At 38.0% G+C, this 25731-nt stretch overlaps 1 protein-coding gene across 1 annotated transcript in view; it reads right to left on the bottom strand.

Moving 5' to 3' along the window:
• The window catches only part of GABRA2 (gamma-aminobutyric acid type A receptor subunit alpha2), a 55941-nt gene extending 35534 nt beyond the window's left edge, over window positions 1-20407 (bottom strand). Inside the window, exons 1-2 of the mRNA XM_010207562.2 lie at window positions 20337-20407; window positions 17699-17814 (exon numbers count right to left, since the gene is read on the bottom strand). Coding sequence (XP_010205864.1) covers window positions 17699-17814; window positions 20337-20407 — 187 coding nt within the window. The remainder of the gene's footprint in view (window positions 1-17698; window positions 17815-20336) is intronic.
• Between the last annotated feature and the right edge of the window lie 5324 nt (window positions 20408-25731).

The following is a 25731-nucleotide window of genomic DNA, read 5'->3' as shown; positions in this document are numbered from 1 at the left end:
AAGACATTGTTGAAAACTGTAGGAGCACTGTTTCCAGCTAGCAAATGGAAAATTTAAAAGTGATACGTTTACACTTCACTAAGAAAATTTTCACATGCATATGACAGATTTGGGGGTTATCTCTCACTCAAAAAGAAGAAAAGAGTGCAGATCACATGCAGAAGTCTTATATTTACTATTTCTTTTCTAACTCTGGACCAAGAGACCTTTAATTTGCAAATCTTATTACTTTAGGTAACAAAATTAAACACATTTCCAGAGAGTCCTATGAAGGAAGAGCTTTGGATACAAGTAACATTTGAGGTGCAGCTCTAACTTGATTATAGGCTTCCTCTGAAAGGGTAGGGCTAAAGGTTGATTTTGGTGCTCAATTATCTATTTAAGTATATTTGACAAGCTCCACAAAGTTATTTAAGGATCAAGTTTCCACTCAAATCAATAAAATTTAATCTGAATGTCACTCTGGTCCTGAATATAATGACTAAATTTTGCACTTAGGATCCCCTTCAGTCCCAAATTCCTGTCTACTGTTGTCTATATGTAATATTCCCTGGATGCTTATATTTCCACCTTGAAGCAAAATTATCCTCATGCTGCCCAGCAGCTTAAAGAATTGGCTCTCAAGCAAGTCTCAAGGAGTTCCTCAAATTATAAATAATTACAAATTTACTATGCCAGAAAGACTTTATGAGAGAAAGCAAGAAAACAAGCCAGAGGCTGATTCCATAGCGTGGTAGCACTCTTGGGATATAGCAGACATAAAATGAAGTCTCTACTCAATAGCTAATTATTTACACAAAGTAGATCATTCGCTTCCAAAGATCAAGGAAGCATAATCTGTCTTAGAAAAAATTCACCTTTATGGTCAAGACAGACTCTGACACACAGCAACCTGAGTTCATGTCTCTGTTTCAAAACAGAGCATACACTTGACAAGAGGTGATCTCTCTCTCACAAGCAAGTTACCATCATCCTAGGCTATCAGCTGCTCTCATGGCTCCTTTAGGAAAGGAGAATGGTATGAGCTCTAGAAGGGGGAACATCACTGTGAAAAGATGACTGGTAATGTTTTTACACCAAAACCTGGATGTTTCACCTGTGCTGTTAAGAAAGGGCTCCAGCTGCATTTCTTTCTTCAGCATTTTTTACTTGATTAGCTTGGCATATTGACTTTATATTTATTTACTTTTTGAACCCTTTACAGATAGTTAAGGCTATGCCTACACCACTTCTGAGGTCTGTCAACATGCCTAGCTTTCCCCATGTTCCACAAAGGAGACTTGTCTGTTCAAAGCAATGAATTCCACTACACATGGGGTCCACGAGGTGTAGGCATTGCCAAACATCAGCCCTCAGTCTCTATACAGTCAAAGACTGTGAATGGCTCCAAAGTTACAGAATTGCAGAATCACAGACTCCTTTCGGCTGGAAGATGCCTTTAAGATCGAGTCCAGCCTTTGTCCCAGCCCTATCAACCACTAAGACCACTTCCCTAAGTGCAACATTCAACAGTCTCTTAAATACCTCCAGGGATGGTGACTCCACCACCTCCCTGGGCAGCCCGTGCCAGTGCCTGACAACCCTTTCAGGAAAGAAATTCCTCCTCATATCTAGCCTGAACCTCCCCTGGTGCAACTTGAGGCCGTTCTGTTCCTCTTGTTCTGTTGCTTGTCACTAGGGAGAACAGATCAACGCCCACCTCGCTACAACTTCCTTTCAGGTAAATGTAGAGAGCAATAAGGTCTCCCCTGAGCCACATTTTCTTTTCTCCAGGGTAAAAAGCTCCAGATCCCTCAGCCATTCCTTATATGAGACATTCTCCAAATCCTTTACTAACTTAGTAGCCTGCCTCTGTATCCTCTCCAGCATCTCAGTGTCCTTGTAGAGAGGGGCCCAAAACTGGACACAGTATTCGAGGTGTAGTCTCAACAAAGCCAAGTACAGGGGAATGATCACCTCCCTGCTCCTGCTGACAACATTGTTCTGGATACAGGCCAGGATGCCATTGGCCTTCTTGGACACCTGGGCACACTGCTGGCTCATGTTCAGCTCCTGTCAACCAACATTCCCAGGTCCCTCTCTGCCTGGCAGCTTTCCAATCACTCCTCCCTAAGCCTGTAGTGCTGCTGGGAGTTACTGTGGACAAAGTGCAGGACCCAGCACTTCACCTTGTTGAAATTCATTGAATTAACCTTGGCCGAGCCATCCAGCCTATCAAGATCTCTCTGTAAAGCTTCCCTACCCTCAAGCAGTTCAACACTTCCACCCAGCTTGCTGTCAACTGCAGACTTACTAAGGGTGCCCTCCATCCCCTCATTCAGATCATTAATAACGATATCAAACAAAAGTGGCCTTGCTACTGAGCCCTGGGGGACACCAGTCGTGACAGGCTGCCAACTGGATTTAACTCCACTGACAATGACTTGTTGGACTTGACCATCTAACCAGTTTTTCACCCAGGAAAGTGTATGCCTGTCCAAGCCAAGAACAGCCACTTTCTCTAACAGAACACTATGGGAAACAGTGTCAAATGCCTTACTAAAGTCAAGTCTTTCTGGACTTTCTAAGTCCAGTATTATGAAACATACAGTCTGTGTTCTGACACATATACAGATATTGTATGCAAAATGAAAAATTTCCAGTAGAAAAAAACACTCTCGGAACACTCAAAAGCCTCATGTTTAGTTAACACAGATGAAAAGTGGGAGACAAGGATTCAGATCTCTTTTCCAAATTAGGCAGAGAATAAATGAGAATTTTAAGCTGGAACACAGTTCATCCCTGATGAGAAGCCTGCTGTATGGACTGGTGCATCCCATATCACATAGGACTAACCAATCAACCAGTGTCTGACTTGAATCCTGCTGGTGCTTAAATATTATAGAAAGTTCAAATCAGCCCAGAAGAACTTACTGTGTTCTTTGCACAGGCAAAAGAGGAAATGCAGGTACTCTCGGTAACCGCTGTTGGAGTCATAGACTTTCAGCAACCCAAGCAACATCTTGATCTCAACTGCCAAGTGATCACGACACCAATTAACTATCTTAAAGTCTTTCTGGATTTTTTTTTCCCTATCTTCAAATAGAGTATTTCGCCAATTTATTTCAAGATAATTCAAATAAATTCCAAGATCTGGACCAGATCCATGTCTCCAAGGCCCAGTACAGTGCTCTGTTTCACAGGTCAAACATTTGATCTGAGTGGAGAGGTTTATACAGAAGATATATTCCACCTGGAAATATAACTTCTAAATGAGCTGTGTTTTGAAACTACTTTTCCTTCTTCAAGTGTTTACACACTGCTTGCATTTGTAATCTTTCATGTGAATGAAGTTTCCTGGAGTTACCTGTCTGTGTTTAACACCTTCTTCTGTTTTAATTAAAAAAATGCATCTTCTTGATCCCTTAAATACCTGAATGCCTAAATGTCAGAAAAGCAATGTATCTTCTGACTAAAAGATTTCTCTGTTGTTAGAAGTTCATCTTTTTGTTGGCCTCTTTGTTGGCTCCATTGGTTGGTGCTGAGTCTCTCATTCAAGAGAGGTAATTGTCTTGCAGCATATTCCCTGCTTTTTCTTTTTTGTATCCCTTCTCAGTTGTCCTAAGATATCAGTTTTTTCAGATCACTTCTATAAGGAGATTGAGTTATTACAGCCATCCTTTTTCATTCCCTCAAGTGTGTGACCCTTTCAGCATAAAAACAGAGAGTAGAAAGGGAATAGAGGGAGGAGAGTCTGCATTTTTCTTAAAGAATTTAGAAGTGAGTTGAGGGGACAATTCCTGCCCTGAATATGTCACCCTAATGTTCTAGGTATTTCCTTCTGACTAATAATCTGAAAGCTACTATAGATGCCTTTTTATCCTCATGATTTGAAATATTTTATATTTTTGACAATTTATAGGCTCACTGAATGAGGAATGAAATCCCTCTGGATGAGAAGAGGCTGAGGAGCATCTGTAGTGTAGAGTATATAGTATATAGATGAGGAAAAACAGAAGTTTGTGCCTTAGATTCAATGTTGTGTTCATAAAACCCCTCTGCCATCCTGAGGGCATGACATGACCATTTCATGGACTGTCCTTACCAGTGACCATACTGTTGAGTACCAAACAGTGAACTTCCTTCTACTAGATCTTTAAATATGAACTTAGTACTGCATTGCCTCATACAGTTTCTGTACAAAAGAGAAAATACTTCCTCGTGGAAAAATAAATTAAGAAAGAAAGATGTTGTTTGAGATAAAGGAATGGTCTCAGCCTTAACGATCTCTTTCCATCTGTTGGGTGCTAAAAGCTGTCAGAGAATTCATTTTGGTTTGGGGTTTTTTGTTTGTGGGGTTTTTTTTCCCCCAGGCATATTTTTTTCTTTAGTTTACCATAAAAAATAGAATGAACAGACGACCTTGCTTTCTACTGCATATGCTATTTTTAAAATAATCAATTCTTTTAAAATCGTGTTCTAAGGTAGATACTGTCTGCATTTTCATAAAGCCATAGAATTTGCTTAGAAGAAGATGCAGTTTAAGAAACTGAATTCTAATTAAATTCATATTAGGCATTATCTCAAAGAAAAAAATCCAAAACTGTTAATTTATTATTAAAAGTAGATTCTTGTCCCAAATATATAGCCTTTCCACATATAGAAACCTCATGGGTTGTGAAAGTCCCACAGACAGCCAGAAGTGAATTCTCTCGTCACAGGCAACCATAAACAACAAATCTGAGTCTGCTTAATTCAAGCTTTGGCAGTATCCTGGGAGTACGTTTTAGAGGAGATTCTGGGAAACAGTGCAATCTCTAAAGTAGCTTGGAGACATTCAAGTGACTCAGTTGTGCTACTGAACACTTCTTGTAGGCACATTACTCAGCCTTAATCTCAGATCTTTTTTTTAAAATTATTAACTAGACAACAGAAAGATTACTGACAACTGTATAATATGTTAAAATGGGATTTTTAAAAAGATTGCCTCATTACTGTCCATGTTATATTTTGCTCATTTTGACAGTACTTGTTCAATTTATGTATTAATATGATTCTCTCTTGGGTAAAGCCATGAACTTGTTGTTTGTTGGGATTCCTAATTAGCAAGAAGCTCATAGTCCATGACCATTCCACAGGTAGTCCTGTGAAACAAAAAAATGGTAAGAAATAAAAAAAAGGCATCTTATCAGTCTGATTTGTGCTACATCCCAAAACCCATACTTTCGTTCCTCCCTTCCCTGCATTTCAGCAACTGTGCAGATCAAGGAAGTGTAAAGAAAAAGTATGCCTACCTGTTCTTATGGGTATTTATGGTGCTGGCATACAAAGAACCTCCAGCTGATTTTACTAGGTACATGCTAGCTTTTCTTGAGAATATTAAAGTAGCCCAGATAAACATTAATTTGCTGCACTTCATAGTTATTTCACTTGGCTTAAAATAGGAACTGATGTCTGGTTGATAGAAGGATTAGAATGCTGTCTAGTTTTTTGACAGTGTGTCACAATCTTCTGAAATGTTATTACAGAATTTCATACAGCATACCTATTAAAAATAAATTTGAGGCTCCTGCTGAAAAAAAATGCATTAAGAGTGCCCACTAATGTACAGTTTTATTAAATAAAGGTAATATCTTTTTCTGTCTTTAGTTTCTGTCATGCTTCAATGCCAAGTACAAAGCTAGCAAAAGATAAAAGAACTATAGCTCCATTTCTAATCACTGTACAATTCAGGACTATGGTAACCAGGCACTATACATAGACAGTAAAATTAATGTCTGAAAGGAACATAATTTTCAATGCTTTCTTAAGTCTGTTGGTCTCTAGAGGAGCTCTGTCAGCCTTTGGGACTTCAGAATAACAATTTCATACTCTGTTCTGATAGCAGCAACCCTTGGAAAGATGCTTGACCTCTGACAACAAGTGTTTGATTCAGAACAGGAAAGACTGATCTTCCCAGAGCTTCATCCTAGCTTCTGTCAGCTCCAGGATGTCAACTCTTTACTTCCTATGGATGATAGACATTATCCAAAAGCTTCCTCTGAAGTTGGACATCATCAGGGGAAGCCTTTTTCACTGATTTCAGTGGGCTCTGGCATGCTACTCCAATCTTCATTAAATAATTAACAAGGACAATAAGCAATGTGACAGTGTCTGTTTTAGGTTAGACAAAGTAGTGTATAGTCAAAAGGTGAAATTCTGTATGTGTAATACATGTATTATGTATAAATTATCATAGTTCCTGGGCCACATCGATGTGAGCTCTGTGGCCATTTCATATCCTTGATATGGAAGGACCTTGACCTCTGATGTTCTTCCAGGGAATTATGAGAATCTGGGCACTTTTTTTAATGTTTTGAATGTGAGAAGTACTGAAGGAGAGACACCTTTCGTAACTTGTACTTCCACTAGCAAATCTAACCTGAAGAAATTCTAGGCTGAGTGACCTTGGTTAGAAAAGCACCTGGGCCTGTGTAAGAGGAGATGAACACCAAATAAACTAGCAACTAAAGTCTAGTGAGTCAGGAGCCACTGTGCAATAAAGGCATGTCTTAAGAAGCCCAGACTTGGCCACTTCATGACTGTGAAGAGAAACTTGAAGTTGCTGCTTTTTAAAAACGATACTGCTGTTACAAGGAGATGTGGTTTTGAGTACAGGAGGGGCTGTCAGAGTATGACAAATGGGATGATTTATAAATGCTGTGACTTGGAATAAAGCACAAAGATTAGCCTAGAATGGCAATGCAGCAGAATTTGACAGTGTTCTGTGACTCTAAGTACTGAGATCATATAACTCAACCATTTTTTCTAAAAAACAAAAGACTTCTGACCATAAGTTTCTGAAATCAGAGAGGATTTTGGCCTTACCTGCATGTTATAACTTCTTTTCTAATAGCATAAGCCTCTAAGAAGAGTAGATGGAAATAAAGTTGCATGGGAATAATAACTTTGTCATCCCTACTTGTGTGATGACACCAATTCAGATCGGTCCAAATAATTACTGCTCCACTTTATCAAAGTCTGCTCCTTTCCTTTTCCAGACTGATTTGAGTGCTCTTGTTCTCTTTCTCTTCAGCTGTGTTCCTTTAGACAGTGTTTAGGCAGTCTAGTTCATTTTAGCTTTATCATGCTCACCCAGTTGATCCAAGCAATGCAGCATTCCTATTTGTTACTCAGCCTGGTTGTTATGTACAATCTCTTTGCATAGTGATGGAAGCTGTAGTGTCTAAAGAGATAAGAGTTAGTGTTGGTGTTTTATTTATCTCATTTGGCTGCCGTCTAGATTTGGTTTGCTGCCAAATGTGTTGTGTGTTAGCTAAGTTTATTTGACTTCAGCTTTTTAAGTAACCCATCTCAGTAAGATCACATTTCTTCCAGTCAAACCCAACTGTGTTTTCACTTGCATGCTTCCATTGAACATTTTGTGCAACTCCAACTAAAAATGACTCACATTTGTTGTTTATTGTACTGTTGAATGCTTTTTAATTCTTTTTTCCTTTTTTGTTGGTGAGTGAGAATGTAATAAAAAGAGAGCAAATTGGCATTTGTTGGGTTTCATGGTAGTCTGGCTTTATGGCAATAGATTTCATATTACCCACATGTTTAGGTTGCCCTTCTCAATGATTACGTTCAGTCATTGTGGTTCTTATTTTCAGCATTTTTTTCTCCTTTGTTAATTGTACCATAGCCAAGACTACTATTCATAATTACTCGGTTGCCTCAAATGTTCATCAAACCAAAGAACCATGTTGTATTAATATCTTTGCAAAGCACTTAGATCAATTACATATCTCAGTGTCACTGCTATAAGAAAAGCCATGACGTACATATAATGGACATGTAGGTTTTACAGCGTACATCAGTTTTCCACTGATTCTTATGGAACCATTTGTGTCAGAATATAGTGAATGTTGGGGGTCTATGGCATTGAATTTGGATTGCAAACAAGTCTGTTAGTCATAACATTAAAAAATTACAAGATACTTAAATTACAGTTTTTAAAAAAACAAACATTAAAAAATTACAAGATACTTACATTACAGTTTTTAAAAAAACAAAAATTAAGTATATGGAACATGGGGTATCCATGTTTTTCCCAAATAAACTTCAGATTGGGATGCATATCTCTACTAGTTCAATAAACAAAATGCATCAGGGCCAAATATGTACATATAGATGTAACAAACAAATGTAATTTTGTCAGATGCAACCAAAACCAATCTCTGACTTCAGCTAGACAACTTTACTAAAATGTTTCATGTTCTCTGATGTGCACAAGAATCCCAGCTAAGAGGGAAATTGGTTTACAGTGATTTCTGTTAACTGTTCTAATTATTAAATAGCTGTCAACATATGGCAAGGAATTACAGAATGTAAAATCAGGAGGCACGTGCTTCTGCAATAACACAAACGGTTCCCAAATAGCAACACCACTTCCAGAAGGTTAGTAGAATCATTCCATCCTGAAGTACAGACAACTTCAGAAAACTAGTGCTGCCATACTGTATAAAGCATTAAGATGAGAGTGGTAAACAAAGCATCCTTTAGCTTGTGATTAATTTAGTTTGAGCATTAACCTGAAAAAATAGACATAAAACTACGTTTAAAGATTAATCTTGCCATATTAAAGTGCTCTGATTCTTACAATTAAAATTTATTAGACTTTTAACAGTATTAATCCAAAATCTTCTGCTGATGTTTTAATTTAACAGGCTAGTGAATTGTACAGCAGCACAAAACCTTATCTGATATATCCTCTATAGTTGTTTTTTGCAACAGATGACTCATTGTTAAAAAAATTTATGCCAGAAGTTTTAAATATATGCATATACTGTGATAAAACTGCTTATTCTACTTTCAGGTTTCTAAAGGATATTTGAAAAAACCTACCATTCAGCTGTCTTAATCTGCCAGTTGTTTAAAAGTCAACATAGTGTAGTATCACCATTTTATCTGCCTTCTTCAATCTCCATCTCTTTTGTTCTCCCCTCCTGCCCTTTCCTCTGTTACTTGCTCAGAGTGGTTTTTCACCTTGGCTTGTATTACCCTGATGCTAAGTTCTTAAAAACAGTGTTATGTTCTACTTTGTATCTGTTTCTTGGAGTCTTTAGAAGCTACTGTTAGATACTAATATTAGCCAGTAATAAGAGCTACTGATACCAACAATTATACAAGCCAAAATACTGTAAAAACAAAGCAGACTCAGTTTGAAGGTTCAGCCAATTACAATGTCCTTCTACATAATCCTTGTGGATGAAACACCTCTCTCTCCACACCCTATTAATCCTAAAAATTGGATGCACTAGATGGTGTATTGAAAAGGTTATTGTTAAAAATGGTCACAAAATGGAGGCACAGAAGCAGGAATGTGTAGTCAGGATTACTGCCAGAAGCAACTGATCTCAGACCACTCAACACCACCAACAAAACTGTACTTGCACGAAAGTTAGGCCATACAATCTGTTGGTAGGGAAGGATCTTTCCTCTCTACCTACTCAGGAGTTTGCCTTCACACTTCAAACTCCTCAGTTCAGTGTAATCAGACAGGAAATTTTTCACGCAGCTGGATGTAAGCAACCGTATCTGGTAGGAGGGTAAGGCAAGTCTGGGTTTCATACTAAAAGGGAAAGAAAAAATAAAAAAGCAAAACTAGACAACTGCATCTACATGGCATGTCTGGCCTAGATTTGTGGGAAGCCTGTATTTAGATGAAGTGAAATAAATTCATGGAATTTTGGCCAAAGGAGAGTTGGGCATTTTCTAGAAGCATGTATGAAACAGGTATTTAGCAAGGGAAAGGGTAATTATGAAAACGAAAGAAGAAAAAAAGGAAGATCCTCATCAAGACACTTCAGAAGGGCAGGGTTTAGAGGATCCTGAGAACTTCCAGAGGAGATGTTGATTGGATACACAGTGTTTTACAGCTTCTCAGTTCCCTAAAAGATTCCTACCTAATTATGACAAAGTAAACTTGGAATGCTTTGATGAAATACAGTGCTTCTCCTTTATAATATTGACTTCTCTCATATTTAACCTTTTTCAGGACTCCAGGTTGTGGTGACAGTAGGAAGAATGTGGATAAAGTCACTTTTAGATATTAGTCAAGTTCTAGCTTCTGATAGATACTAGAAAATCCAACATAAATATAATTAAAAAGAATATGTCCTCTGCATTTTTACAAACCTTTCCCATGTACCTCAAATCTTCTATTCACCACACTGTTTATGAATAATAAGCTTGAGAGTTGTGTCCCATGTTTCTGTGACTGTGTGATAACACCGTGCATTCTGCTATCCATAGACAATCTAAATCTTTCAGCTACATAGTCAGGACAGATATTCTAAATTTAATTTTTTCACAGTTTGGAAAACTTCAGCCATTAAATCAATGTTTTGCTGGTTGTAAATCACAGAATCTCAGAATCATTCCATTTAAAATGCACCTGTGGAAGGTCTAAAGACAGATCAGGTTGCCCAGGTCATATTCTGTCAAACTTCGAGTGTCTCCACAAAGACGAAGATTCCACCACTTCTCTGAGAAGCCATTATCTCTGAAACTTGTTGAAAATCACCATCATTAGCCTAATAGTTACGAAGTTGCCTAGTGAAGCTAAGAAGGGGGAAATAAATACTATTTCTTCCTTTTTTAAATAATTTTAGATTACATCTCATAAATAAAGGTAGTATTGTTACATTGTTTTCACCCCAACCAGGCCTTGAATGAGTAGAGGCCTGTTGTGTTATGCAGTACACAGCAAGAGGTGGGTCTCATGTCAGTTTCTACTGATGGAGTGCTAAAATACAGGAAATATACTTAAATATATACTTGCCATTAGAGCCTGTAAGAACTAAGTTTAGGAAAACCACTTTTTTTTTTCTACACAAAGAGACTGAAGGAGTTTTGAATGTCCATTTAATCACAAGTTCTTAGTTTCAACTGAAAGTAAAATGTTGAAACTTGACAATGAACCATCTTGAAAGTTATGTATGACCATTTGCTTAAGTATTCCAAGGGAATTCCAAGTACTGTCTGTGTACTGTATATCCAAACCCCAACATTTAAACAGCATCAATGCTTTTATTAACTGTTTGTCTAATAGTTCTTCACCAAAACTTAATACCTTTAGGTAGTTATACAACTGATTAAGAGTTCTCTTTAGCTTTCTTCTTTTTTTGGTGTATCTTAGTAAAGAAAATATTTTAAATGTAACTCATTGTCTCCTATGCAAAGAATGTATGAAACTGAGTAGTCCATAGCTACATCACAGCAGTAAATATTAAAGGATTTCCCTGATAGTCTTTGCAAGTACACCTTTTAGTGCAACCCAGAATACTATTAATTTTGTATTATAAAATGTGTCTTTGTTGCTAAAGAATGACTAACAGGTTTTTTTCATTGTAAGTAAAGTCTACACTTATTCCTACATTTTGAATTCATTTTGCTTGGTTAAAATCCACTACTAAAAATCCTTTAAATCCATTAAAATCCCCCAAAGATTTTCTGAATAAATTTATCATGCACTTAAATATTTCTGAAAACATTTCATAGTTAGATAATTTAAATAATAATTATATTTCCAGTTCAGGTGACATTACACAAACATTTCACAAGGGTAATAAAAATTTTGGAACTATAATATTACAATCCTTTGGTACTTGGCTATTTAAACTAGTCAGCCTGAGTGAAAAGCAGCTCTGTAGTTTCGGTAGTATATTCATTGCAAGACTTACAGAACATGATAAGAGGTCTTACTGGGAAGCAGTCAACAGTAAAATACCATGGATGTTAGCAAGGCCACTGTTTTTCAATCAGTTTCCAAATAATTCAGAACAAAAGTATCACTGAAAAAGGCAATATTTGTCTTATCCCATCAAATCTGGATGAAAAATTAAACCATCTCTTCAGTCTGATTTACAATGAGCTCCACAGAAATCCGCAGTATCTGCTTTCATGTTTTCCTTGTAGCTGAGATAAAAGTAAGCAAAGCCTTAATTCAGCCTTGGTCTCATCAGCAGCATTTCTACCATTAGAAGTATATGCTGATGCTTTCTAAGGAAAAAAAAAACCACCAAAAGTACTGAATATGTGTTCAGTGAATTGAGAGATTCTCTCAGACAAGATCCTTTATAGGCATATAAACTTTCTTGTAAAATACCTTTTTGTTAACTGTTGAGAAGCGCAGCATTTTGCCACTTTGCACAGTGCAACACTTTCCCCTACTGCCATACACTGCACAGTTGTAACGCCACTGTTACGTTGGTATCTTCACTGGTGATTTATCCACAGAGTTTTAAATAAATAATAAATACTCTCTGTTTAGCTCCTCAGCCACTATCCTACCTCATTTTTGCTGCTTTGTTTTTCAGTACTCCAACAGCTTCTGAGGGCTTTTATCCTTCCACTTTCCTAATCATTCATTCTCTAGAATGTTTACAGCTACTGAGTTCTGGGTTTGGATTTCAGCATCATCTGCATGTCCTGGATAACTGATTAAATGGAATTTTCATTTCCTCCTCTCTATTGCTTTTCCACTTTTTACAAGGAATGCTTTCTGTTAAGATACTTTATCCACTACTCAAAAATAAATTAATCAGAGTTTCTCACTGACTCCTCTGAAAGTATTGTTATAGTCAGATTCCATATGACCCTTCCAGGTATGCTCAGGAAAGAGCATACAGTAATCTACTCCTTTGTATTCTGGTGTAACTACATAGATAGCAGGCTTTCAGAAAATGCAAGTGCTGCTCTGAATTGCTATGCATTAGCACTGGCACAGACATTACCATTTCCAAAATATTAATCTGGAGCAAAGAAGGGCTAAGTAAGCAACCAGAACTGAGCAGAATTTCATTTTTTTTCCTTTAAACACAGTAGTGAAAACTTTCCTGTAGTGTTCTGCAGCAAAAACTGTCAAAGGACTTCCTTTTAGGGTACCCTGAATGTGTACTAAGCATGATGAGGCTGACAAACACTGCTAAGTTTTGAATGCCCAGGTCGGGGACTGATACAGCTATAAACTTTTCTAAAGCTGATTAAAAACTCTGAATCACAGAGATATATAAATACACTGCCCTAACTTTAACATATTCCAGGTTATTAGCATATGATCAAGGCCTTGTTTTCTGGCAACTGAAGACCTGCAACTCTTTGATAAACAAGCATACACACACACATACATACCTATATATAAAAACTCATACGTATATATCCTGATCTGAGCAGAGAGAAAAGTTCTCTGTGAAAAAAATGGGATTTTCTGTTTTAGCTCAGATTGGTGAGCACATCATACATTTTTTAATCACAGACTGATACTCTACGTTACTACACTGATTCTATGCAACAATATATTCAGTGCTGCAAAGATGAATGATTATAACAAGTGCTCACTGTTCACCAGCTCTCTGATAGCCATAATCAGCAACAACCCTTCACAGCTCTTTTCGGTTTTCCTGCTTAATTTGTTTACAAAAAGTTAAACCAATAGAGACTCTTGTTTAAAACAAACAAAGTATCTGAAAGTCACCTTGCAGGAGATATGGATCCCTCAAAGTGGAAACACAGTAGCAATTAGTTTTCGCCTACCTGTTTCTGATCTTCATCAGTTTTTTTTTACATTCGCCTCCTTGTTTACAATGATAATGTCATTCCTAAATCTTGTGAGACTGACCACAGTTTGTGGAAAGATCCTCAAATTGTATAAATTTTCACAGCTCTTTTCTATGTCTATATGGCAGTTCCATGTTTAGCCTTCAGGCTATGAAGTCCAGTCCTCTGTCCTCGTAACTTCCCTTGGAGGTTTTCTTCAAGATTTAACTTTTGTATTTTTAAGCCTTGTATTCTTTTTTTTATATATAAACTTGAGAGAGTAGAAGAGACAGAAGTTCTATAGCTGCTGGAAATGACCAATTTCAAACATGAGAGAGTAAATCAGGTAGAATAGTTTACAGACACTACTAATGTATCCAACATGACATCAAAATCCTAGTATCATCTCCATTCCTTCTCCCTTCCTATTTATCATCTTTGAAAAGAAACTACTGTGTTAAGAATATGTATGTCTTTGTCAATAAATCTAATATACAAGAATATCAACATATTAAACGAGGGGATAACATATTAAAAGAGAGAAATGTCTTAATCTATGTCCCTTTATCCTTTCAATCATGTCTGTCTATGTGGCAGAGGAAAATAGAGAATTCAGTCACTTCCAAATTTGAATGCAGTTGTATCTCAGCTTCAACGTTCTGTTGTTTAAACATTCTGTTTGGTCTTTTGCTTAGTTTTAGCATCCATTGTTTTGTAAATTTCTTTTTCTATATGAGAATAAAAATCAAAGTATTTATGGAAAAGTGCTACCATAAGTGTCTTGCAAAGGTTACAGCAAATAAATAGAAGAAAACATCTTCATGATTTTGAAGCAAATAATAAACAATAAAACTCTTTATGATCTGTCATTTGCATGGCTGTATTTCATACAAACTAGTACTGATTATGTAGACAATTTATTTTGAAATTGAACTTGTAATTTGTTTTGATGTCTGAACAGAAATGGCACGGAATGTATAGGTAAAATAGTTCATGTCAGAACTGAAATTGTAGTCAATAGTGTTCCAGCAATCCTGTGCTTAGCACAAAATGAGTAAAGAGAAAAATTTATCTCCCCTTGAATAGTCTCATGCCAACTATACCAACAGGGTAGGTCGAGGTATTATCTAACTCATATGAGATGTCTCCAGCTTCAGGGGACAGTGCAGTGTCTTCTTTCCTCTTCCCACATCCATCTTGCAGACTATTTTGTCACTATAGTGTTCATATAACATTCAAGAACTCCAGCTGCTAGGATAGCCAATAGCCAACACTCAAACCCTGTTTTATAAGACAGAGCTGCATCAACAGTAAAAGTTAAAGCTGACTTAACAGTCTATAGAAAATAATGCTCTGTCCTGAAGTGCATCAGTGTATTGGTAAAGCATTGCTACATACTCTAAGTATTCGTATCAAGTCTCACATTAACATTCATTATCATTTATTATTATTATTATTATTAATTATCTATCCCTAAATTCAAGAAAAAAATCCCAAACAAATGATTACTTAGTTGAATTTCTATGCAGCCTTGAAAGATGCCTATATGTTTCCATTTCACTGGTCAATCACTAGCCACAATGCCAGTGTTAAGCTCACACTTTTCATTATTAAAAACATAGTTTGAGACAAATAATTCTTTACAACAAGCTGAATTTTTGCTGTAAAACATCTCTGAAAATGTCTATCACAACAGGTGAAAGTGGGACAGTGAACAACTCTTGCTTTCAGAAGACTGTAAAAGAATCCATCTCAGATCCTGGACCATTTCTGTTGTGGCACACTAGGCTAGACTGTGATCTCAGTCGTAGTAGTGCAGCAGGATAATGAAAGTTGCTATGCCAAAGTGGATGCTCTATTGGTTTAAATTTAATTATTTCAGATTCATATAAATGCAAGTGGAACAGAACTGACACTAAGTATACTAAATTAATGACATGTGGCATGGTTAAAATGCAGTAGTCCATGCAAAAACACTTTTAGAAACTATCAGGGCTCACTAGACACGTAGTATTTAAAAAAAAAGTGATTACTTACATTTTTGTTTTCAGAGTACAAGTTAATAGAGAAAAAGGAATAAATTGCTAAAAAATTATTGAAATATGAAACTCCATAATTACTAGGCATTACATACAAAAGTATTGTTCAATATACTTCATATCATGGATTATCACAAATCGCTTTTAGAAGCATTCTTCTAAACTAGAAGAATCTCTCCATGCCACAACTGAAGTATTCTCACAGATTGAGATTAATGTATCAAAAATCATCATGGTTTAATAAGCATGACACAGTTTCATTTCACACATGTTCTGCATGGGTTGATTGCCATGTATGCCAATATCAAACAGATGTTAATTCTTTAATTTTTATGCTCTCAAAGTGTATTTTAATTACCTAGGAGGCTTGGCAAAGAACAAGAGGGAGGTATTTCAAAGTAGAATTAATGGAAAATCTCAGATAAAAATCCATCAGAAAAATATTTTTAATTAATATTTTCAACAATATAAATTTTAATATTTAAATAATATGATATGCAAAGGAACTGCAGACTTATTAAATGGGACATTTAATTTCTTTTTGTAAAGAAAAAAGGAATTTTCCAGTATTTTTCTAATTAAAAACCTGATTTTAAAAGTCATGCCAATTAAAAATGAGCTTTGTGATACGACACAATTCTGCAAGTCACCTGCAAGGCATTGTATGTTTATAACATGTCTGAATTCTTAAATTTGGCTATTTTGCAAAGAAACTGGATCTCCATGTAAAACATCACTATTCAAATTCTCACATCGGCATTGCTGTATGTCTCATTTTATGTATCTATCTTCTAAATTAAAAGGTGCTTAAACATGATGTATTTTACAAGTCTCCACTGTACAGAGGTCAGAAATGGAAATGGAAATATATCCTAGGTTAAGATTAATGGCTAATGAGAAAGCTGTTTCCAGCCAGCACCAGCTCCCACTTTATGCTGTGTCAGATGCAAGCCAAGACTCTCCAGAACCAGAAGAGCAGCAGAGTCACAGGTCAGGATGGAAGAGTGTTGGCTAAAAACTGCGAGCTTTTAACTTATTCCTAATTCGATCAAACAGCGTTGTTATAGTCATTTCCACAGAAGTTATAGCAGGTCTCTAGCTTTGGGTGTGATCTTACTGAAATCAACAGGAACAGGAATGGCTCCCAGGGATTTTGTACTAGAATTAGTTTTATCAAGCTGAAAAAGCCTCCAGGTTCAAAACTACAGTTACCAAAAGTATTAAAAATTATAATAATAGTCACAGTGTTGTATACATAAAGATTTATGTTAATATAAATAGCAGATAAACAATAATAGTAGATACAATATTATCAAAACCAAGATATTCTTCCCTACCTCATACCATAGAGATATTTTGCACAGTAATAATTCCAACACCAAATAAAGTATTTTAATTTCTTGCCTACATACTTACATGAGCTGGCATACAGCTTTAAAATGAAAACGTGAACTGACACTTTGAAAAATAACTGACAGTCATGGCACAAGAGTGCAGTGACCCCTGTCCACCAACAGTCCCATTTTCCTTTTTTCTTTCAAAAGCCCAAACATATGCAAGGTACCAAGAAACAAAATGCTAATTACCAATGAAACCTTAATTCCAAGGAAGTAAAAACTATGGCATTCTCGTTGAATTTACTGAGACAAGAAATGAACCTAGAGTGTGGATTTCACAGACACCACACAAAACACCTGTGCAGATTTCTGAAAACATACACTCATCGCATTGCAGGGAATCAAGCCTGCAGTCCTTGCTCAACCAATATTTCCCGACTAGAATAACAGCTTCAGACGTTATTTTTGTTCTCATTCTGGTTTACTACGTAAAATCATCAGATTTTTTTTCTTTTTACTTAAGATAAATGTGTGAAAGTGCCTCCTTTCCATTCATAGATGTTATCTCCTTAAACTTCAGATGATTCAGCTGAGTGAATATAGAGTTATAAATAATTTATCAAGATACACACCAGTTGTTAGGAAAAGTGAAAAAAGAAACAAAAAAACCAACTCTGAAGGAAGACTATCACTGCCTAAAATCTGAGCATTAAAAGTGATTTTTTTTAAATCAAATCAGTTTTTCATTGTTTTTATTACCTCCTAATCCAGGTCTGAGACGATTATCATAACCATCCAGAAGTCTGTCTAGAATTCTTGTAAAGATGGTGATGTTATTCTTAGCTTCGTCTTCCAGGGAGTCAGCCAGCACTGATCTAAATGGACATTTTACATTTTAGAAAGTGCTAAATATGTTTTATTTTACACTCAACAAGCAATTGTTGCAGGCTGGCCTTTAATATTTGGCCTGTAGCCCTCTAACAGGAAGGTTGTATTTATGAGTATATGAAGACACAACTCATATATATGTTCAGAAACATAAGAGTCAATATACCATGTAAAATTTCCAGCAAGTCATTTTCCAGTAGCCTCTGCTTCAAGTCAACACTGCATCACCATGTGGGCTACTTCAAGTTCCACCAACATATTTGGCTATGCAGGTGCAAAAGCCTAAAACATCTTCCCAGGCCTCAATGGCACGTCACTCCCAAACCAACAACGCAGGTTTGCACACACAAAACGGTCTCCTTCCAGCTCTAGCCTATCTGTCATTACCTAAGGAAACTCTATCTCTGGATAAATCCTGTGGATATGCTTCCACCCAATGGTCATGTAATGTACATGACCAGAAGAACTAAGAAGAGGGAAAACTCCAGCGATCATGCTCAGGGAGTCCTCTGATGTCAGTACTTGGTGGGTGGGAACACCAATGCTGACTAGTGAGCTGCAGGATTGCCGTGCATAAGCTTCATGTTTCTAAAACGGTGTTTTATTGCAACAAGCACTATCTGATGTTTCACTAGATGCAGACAAACCTTTTAAACATTGGATTAAAAAAAAAAGATCATAAATGAAATGTCAAGAGGAATCTATGTATCATCGATTGTTTCAAACTTTCCCGATAGAGAAAGAGATGTTACAGCCTTTATGGGTCGTATCTCTGTGGAAAACAGTAGGGGCTGGAACATGAATCTGCTGCCCAGACAGCTGTGGTGCTGCATGGTCCTCCTGGACTTTGACAACCAGACCAAAAGCTTTACACATGCAACTGTTAACTATGTCAACGATTTTGGAGCACCATGCATGTGAAATACCTGAGCTTATCAGTCTCACCTACTTCATACTGGAATATTGGTATCAAGGAAGTTAAGTATCATATGTTAAACAAATTAGCATTTATACCTTTTCCAGACATGTAAATTTTCAACCTGAAATGCTTGAGTGTTTATCATCTCTAAATGAACTACCGATCAAGGCATTCTGAATGGCATTAAAACAAACATGTTTTCTTCCTTCTTCAAACTAAAGTGGGTTTGGGTTACATCTTCTGTAAAGCAAGCTATAAAATTATTAAAGACAGGGCTTTATGTTCTTCCTCAATTCAACAGCATGGAGGAATTATTTAAATGTAAATCATTGCAGTCTGTGCTTTCTATCACATAAACCATAGAATCGAACAAAATCACAAAACTTACAAACAACATGCCAAAATGTCATGTGTGATGTGTGAGGTTTTTCATAATTTTAATTACCAGATGGATTGGGTTGTTTTTTGGGTTTTTTTAATGGATTTCTGTACTGTAAGTCCCTGCCATTTTTTTAGGTTCTTTTCGAGATACAACAGTTTTTTTTTAACTCGGGACACCAATAAAAAATTAGATCATACAATTATATCAAATTAGGGTCAAATCCTGCAAACTTTTCTCTGGCATAAACTCCTTAATTACGCACGTAGTGTCTTTGACGTCAGTGAGATTACTCACTTGAGTAGAGCTTGCAGGATCTAGCCCACTGTGACTCAACTAATACTGCACCATATTTAGGCATAAAGTGAAATAAGAAACAGTTAAAGGAAATATTTTGTACACTAGGAAACAGACAAAACTAAATGTAGACTTTCTAAATCATAGGAAACTTGCATCATTTAGCTTACAACCCTCACGTATTAGGGACAAGACCTACTGCAGTCAGAACCAAAGCAAGTAAGTCAAAGTTACAAATTGCAATTAATTGCATGTTTAGCTACCATGAACATCATAAAACTATGATGTGGTTCAAATTACTTTCTTATGTTTTCACATTAGAAATGGGAGAACTTTAAACAACATAAGAAAAGTTGATTAATAAATGAGGCAATTGTTTTATTATTTGTGATTGTGAAGTTGTATGCTATCTCCACCTAGAGGTCTAAAGCTTAAGTATCATTTCAAATTCTGTTGTGTTGACCAAAAAAAAAAAAAAGACATCAAAAAAGAAAAGTATGCCTGTATTAAAAATATGTGAGCATCACTTTAGAGGCTGTGATTTGCTATTTGACTTCATGCTAATCTATTTCTCCATCTTAACTGTTCTGCATAGTACCAGATCGCAGTGATACAGTAACTCCAACAAATATTTAAGACCTAATAAGGCATTTAAAGGAACTATTTTAATGGTGAAATAAAGCATCAATTCACGAACTGATTAAGGAGACGAGATTAGGCTCATATGGTCCCCCTAGACTACCTTCTACTGCATTTTCCCTGGAAACTATGCAACACCGCATTTAAACACCCAAGAATTTTCTTTTTATTACATTACTATGTCCTATACTTTTATAACCTCTCACACGAGCTTACCCTCAGCAGATCGTAACATACATGTTTGTACCGAACAACAAGATTAAACATCCTCTCACCTTGTTGGTAGCCACACCAATAAAACGAGAAGAACCAACTGCATCTCGGAGAGTGCCAGCTTCCTCTTCATCGCTGCTCTTTGCAAAACCTAACCGTGCGAGAAAAACACAAACCCACTCTTAGCTACAGTCAGTCTCCGCCAAGCAGCGCTTTCAACTTAACCCGAGGAAAAATATGTCACTTCAGTGGAGAAAAGGAACCACTGGATTTCTGCAGCACTTTTCACTACTAGCAACTTATTGTATCTCCATCTTTCCCAACGATCCTGCTCAGTGCAAACGGGCAACGTATGATCAAAAGTGGCATGTGAGCAGACGCATCTGATGCTTTCCTTTTCCGTAAGCTGAAAGCCCCAAGACGAAAAGGAACAAAAAAATAAAAACCGTATGTATAAAAAGATCGGGGTTTAACCATTCCTCGCCTCACTACGGCACACCGCAGCCGGGGGGGCGGGCGGGCGGCGAGGGAGTCATGCCATTCGCCGGGGCTCAGTGCGGGGACCGCGGGCGAGCCGCCCCCAGCCGCCGCCGCGCGCCCAGCACGTTTGACAGCCGTTCGGCAGAGCACTAGCGACAGCCGCCGCCGCGGGGCGTGCGGGGCGGGGGCGGCGGGCCGGGGGGGAGGGGGGGTGGCGGTAGCCCCCGCGGGGCGACAAGTTGCGGACCGCAGCGGCAGAGCCCTGGCACGGGCGGGAGCTGCTCGCGGCCGGCGGGGGGTGCCGGGGACCCTACCTGGGAGCAGCGGGCAGCCGGGGCGGAGAGGGAGGGGCGGGGGACGGAGGGAGTGAGGTGGCCGACGGCGAGCAGGGCAGGAGGCGGCGGGCGGCCGGGAGCGCGGGGCGGCGGCGAGCGCGGCCCGGACGGAGCGGCTCCCGAGCGCCGGGCGCGCGCGCGCGTGCCCAGGGGCGCGGAGGCGGGCGGGCATGCCGGCGCGCGGGCACGGGTCTGCCCCGCGGGGCGCGGCGCGGAGGGGAGCGGAGCGGAGCGGGAGGCAGCGGGGCCGTGAGGGCGCGGGGGCGGCCGCTGCCCCCGGGCCTGGCCGCGCCGCGCCGGGAAGATGCAAGTCACCGTGCCGAGCCGCGGCTCCCGCCCGAGGGGCTCCCCTGGCATCTTGGCCCGTGCAAAAGCTGGCAACTGCCTTTGCCGCGACCCCACTCAGCCCCACCGGCAGCTGCTGCCCGCCCGGCGCGCAGCTGGCAGGGCGCAGCACCGACACCCGCCCCGCCGCGGAGCCGCCACGGGCACCCGGTCCGCCGTGCTCATTAATATTCCTTTCCCCACTTGCCCATCGGCACAGTCTAATTGAAATGCAGGGAGAAGAAAAGTCTGTCAATTAAAGCGAGCTCGGGATGCAGGCAGCCAAGAAAACAAACCTTAGTGCTTTTTTGCTTTTTTTCCCTCGGATTGCATTACTATCTGTTCCATTGTCTTTTAAAGCACGTCGCCCGTCTTTCTTAAACGTGGTCCTTGGTAATAACTGGATTGCTGCTAGGATTCGTTCCAATCGATTTTAGGTTTTCCAGCACAAGCAGGTGAGGACAGGCTTGAAAACTAAATACAGAGGTTTATAATGTACCCTCATTTTGCACTGTTAACTAGGAAATAATTCAGTAACACTCGCAGTAACATTGCAGCTTTTTAAAACAAAGAAAGATGTCCATCTATCTCATTTCCTTTCAATCTGTTACTGACCAAAAACATAGCCCACAGTTATCCTCTTAACATCACTGGCCTACCTGCTTATTGCGTTTTTGACTGAAGGTTTTTTTGCTGAAGTTTGTTTCTGAATTACTACTGGTTCCATAATGAACATGTGAAGTTGCCTGCACAGACATGGAGAATAAAAAAAAAAAAAAAAAAAAAAACACGAGAAAAAAAAAGGAATAAATCTTTGTTAACCACAGAGTCACCCACAAAAATTAGGGAATTATTTTTCCTACTCTCCTTTCTGCTCCTTCCTTTGTTTCCTGCTTCCTAATTGTGGCTGTTTGCAACTGGAGGTTCCCTTGTTTTTCTTTTCCTTGGTGGTTTAGTAACTCCACAACAGAGCATGACAAAGGGAGAAAGAAAAGTACTTGAGCTGTCAAGACAGTTTTTACATCCAACTTTTAGATATTTCATAGCTTGCAGTAAGAGTTATGGGAAGAGAGGGAACAAGTTAGATTTGTTTGGTTTTAAATAACCACTAAAATGACAGCCCAAACTGTGGGAAATGACAGAGATAAGGACACAAGTGCAGAAACTGAAATCTGAAGAACACTCATTCTGCAGCCATCTAACCCTGGCCATGTCGAAGCTACAAAGTCCTCATTTATTCCTTGTCCAAATGTGAAAATGTGTTCTGCTCACAGTTCTTCATTGTCTGAGCAGTTAAGCATCTATGATCAAGCTAAAGTCATCTTTGGATCTTCCTGTAAGCCCCCACATATTAGGAATTAACAACTAATGCTACAGGCAGAATCAACCCTTACATTAAAGAAAACTAGTTTTAACTACTTGTCCTGAGAAAGAGTGACTTCACAAATATCAATATGCAGGGAAAAATAATAATTTAAGAGCACTTGAGATTTATTCTTACGTAAAATACATTACATAATAGATGCAGAATGTTTTTTTTCCATAGATATTCACAACATTTCTTCCCAAAAGACACTCCAAGTAACCATAATACTAGAACTAGAATCTAATCTTTGTGTGTGAGTTGCATCAAAAAATAGAAAAACACTTTCATTAAAGAAAGCAGCCTCAGTGGCTCCTTGTTGCTGTGACAGCATATTGTCATTCTTCAAAAGCCACGTGGGGTAGATATGTATTTGTAATGAGCTTGTGCTCAAAGCCTTCCCCTAGAAAAATGTACTGGGTTTTATGCTCTAATCACAATTACTACTTTTGATGTTCTTTGAGATTTACCAGAGGTTCATGCGTTGAAGTCACACTTCAGATAAACTACATACCTTAAAAGTATCAGAAACTTGAATATAACCCCTCATTCCCATTTTAGACAAGTTGGAGAGCCCTAAGGGTCATGCCAACTCACAGGGAAAATGAGTACAGGGTAGACAGCTGAGGCAGTGTATGAGAGAACAGAGGCAATACAATTACTACCTGAAAGAAGTTTCTGTATGCTAGTCCCACACACTTATAACCCATGCTTGCCAGTGAACTTGGAAGGTATTTGAGGAGGAAGGTGTGATATTGCTGAGTTTTATTGTTTTATTGGATTACATGCATGCATGATTCAGAATCACTAGATGTGTTAGTTTTTGTTGATTGGAAACATGGAACTCTTCTGCGTTATTATTTATGGAGTGGTATTGAATGTTGTCATTCACTGTTGCATTTCAGTTAGTTCTGAGTTATATGCGTCATCCAGCATATCACCTGGGTTTGTGGGACCCTTCCGAGTCCTCGTGCAAGTGCACTGGGATGCAGTCATGCCGTTGCTTTGAATAGGTCTTGTAACAGTCCACTGGAAGGCAGCCGGTCAACAAAGTGTTACTTTCAAGGTATAAACAAATTATTTCATTTAAAAGGTCTTATTTCTTTTCTACCATTTTTGCTGAAATACGTAAATAGAATTTAATCCCTATTTTGATATTTTAAAATAGCTTTTTAAAAAGAACCTTGCAGTCCTATTATTGCCCTGTACAAGAATCTCAAAGCTCTGCACACGCTGATAAAAGTTGTTTCACAATACATTTGTGAGATTGGAATAACTTCCTTTGTGAGGACAAATTTAATAGCAGGGCAGGTATGTGATATTGCATAAGTACTTCTTCCAGTTTAGAGGTAGTAGATTCACAGGAGAGGTTAATCTCAGGCTAGTAGTTCTCCATATTGCAAAATACCACACTGAATGCTTCCTTTAACATTTTACTTAAAAGAACCATTTAGATGACAAAGTTAGACCATGCTTCGGGCAGAACAGATTATTCAAAACCAATATCTCCTATTTGTAGCCACTAGGGAGATGGCAGTAAACATTTTCTGTTATGGAGTAATGTCAAACAGAACTTAACACAGTATGCTGATCTGGGGTACGTTTTCAGTATACCGGATCCAGATAAAAATTTTGGCAGATTGAGGTAATCATCATATCCCTTGTGTTGCTTGAGAATAATCCTCACCTTTATATCTAGGCCAGCAACACTCTTAGCTATAAGGATAAAAACAATAATCATTGCAGTTCAGTGAAGTGACAAATATATGTGAAAATTGAAGTGATGTATCAGTATCTTTTTGCATATGATATAGGAGTGGATTTTTTTGTTATAAAGTATGATTTTTATAAGTCTTTTAGTCTCTAAAAAGGCATATCTCTAAAAACACCTCTTAGTCAACATAATTTTCATTATTGGAAAGACTTTTTAGTTTATCCTTTTAAAATTTGTATTCAGTAAATAATTAACCATCTTTGAGATTTCTGTAAAGAAAAGAAGAGTTAGGTCTCCAAAACTCCTCTAGTCACTGACTTTCTTCAAGATCACTTAGAGAGGTAAAACTATTTTGAGATGCAGCATTCAACAACAGACACTAGTATAATAAACAAGAAAGCAAGAAAAAAACCTTACAACCTTGTGCAGTACCCACTCTTATAAGTGCTTTAGCAACTTTAAATCTTTAGGATACTCCATCTATCTGTGGTACTTCCAGATTGTGAAAAGTTGCTGTCCTTGTTCAAAATCTCTATCACGCAGACTTGGTGATTGAAGAGCAGAAGTAAATGGCAGTGTCATCTTTATTTCAACTGTGTGTAATTAGCTTTAAGTTACTTTCTGAGTAGTTCAGCAGAACAAGAAGTTGAAATGAGCTTTCCCACCTTACATATTGATAGATGTTTTGCTTTTTTCCCCCAAGATTATGCTTCTCCCAAATTTGAGCCTTAAAAACATGTGAAGATTTTTAGTCTTCTTTAAATACACCCAGATCTATAGAAAGAATGATCAGAGAGTGTTTGCTGTCTATCAGGAACAGTGAGATTTGTATCATCCTTTTAGAGTAAGTCTTCCTTGATGGGACAAACATAAGGCAAGTGTCAGAGGGCAATGCAACGCATGCACTGGCTGCCACAGGAAAGCTCAGATAAATAGAATTGACTCATAAGTCTTGGTTTGAGTGAGAGGAAGAAGATAGCTGCTTTTGTAAATACAACAGTTTTCTTCAGCTACAAAATGCTGTTTTCACATCTGTGGAATGCTCACATATCATAGCAAGTTAAATATGAGTTTACAGAATAACAAGACCTTTGCTCTGGGTAGACATGACAGACTGCATAAAATGTTAAATAATTTCGTAAATACCTTTACATTTGTGTTACTTGTACTAATACAGTCTATTTTATCTTTTGTCTGTTCACCTCAAGTACTTCTTGGGCTCTGAAGATGTTTTCCATGTA

Source organism: Colius striatus, chromosome 3 (assembly GCF_028858725.1).
Source record: "Colius striatus isolate bColStr4 chromosome 3, bColStr4.1.hap1, whole genome shotgun sequence".
NCBI lineage: Eukaryota > Metazoa > Chordata > Aves > Coliiformes > Coliidae > Colius > Colius striatus.
The sequence above is the reverse complement of the archived record's forward strand: the minus strand, read 5'-3'. Positions and strand labels throughout refer to the sequence as shown.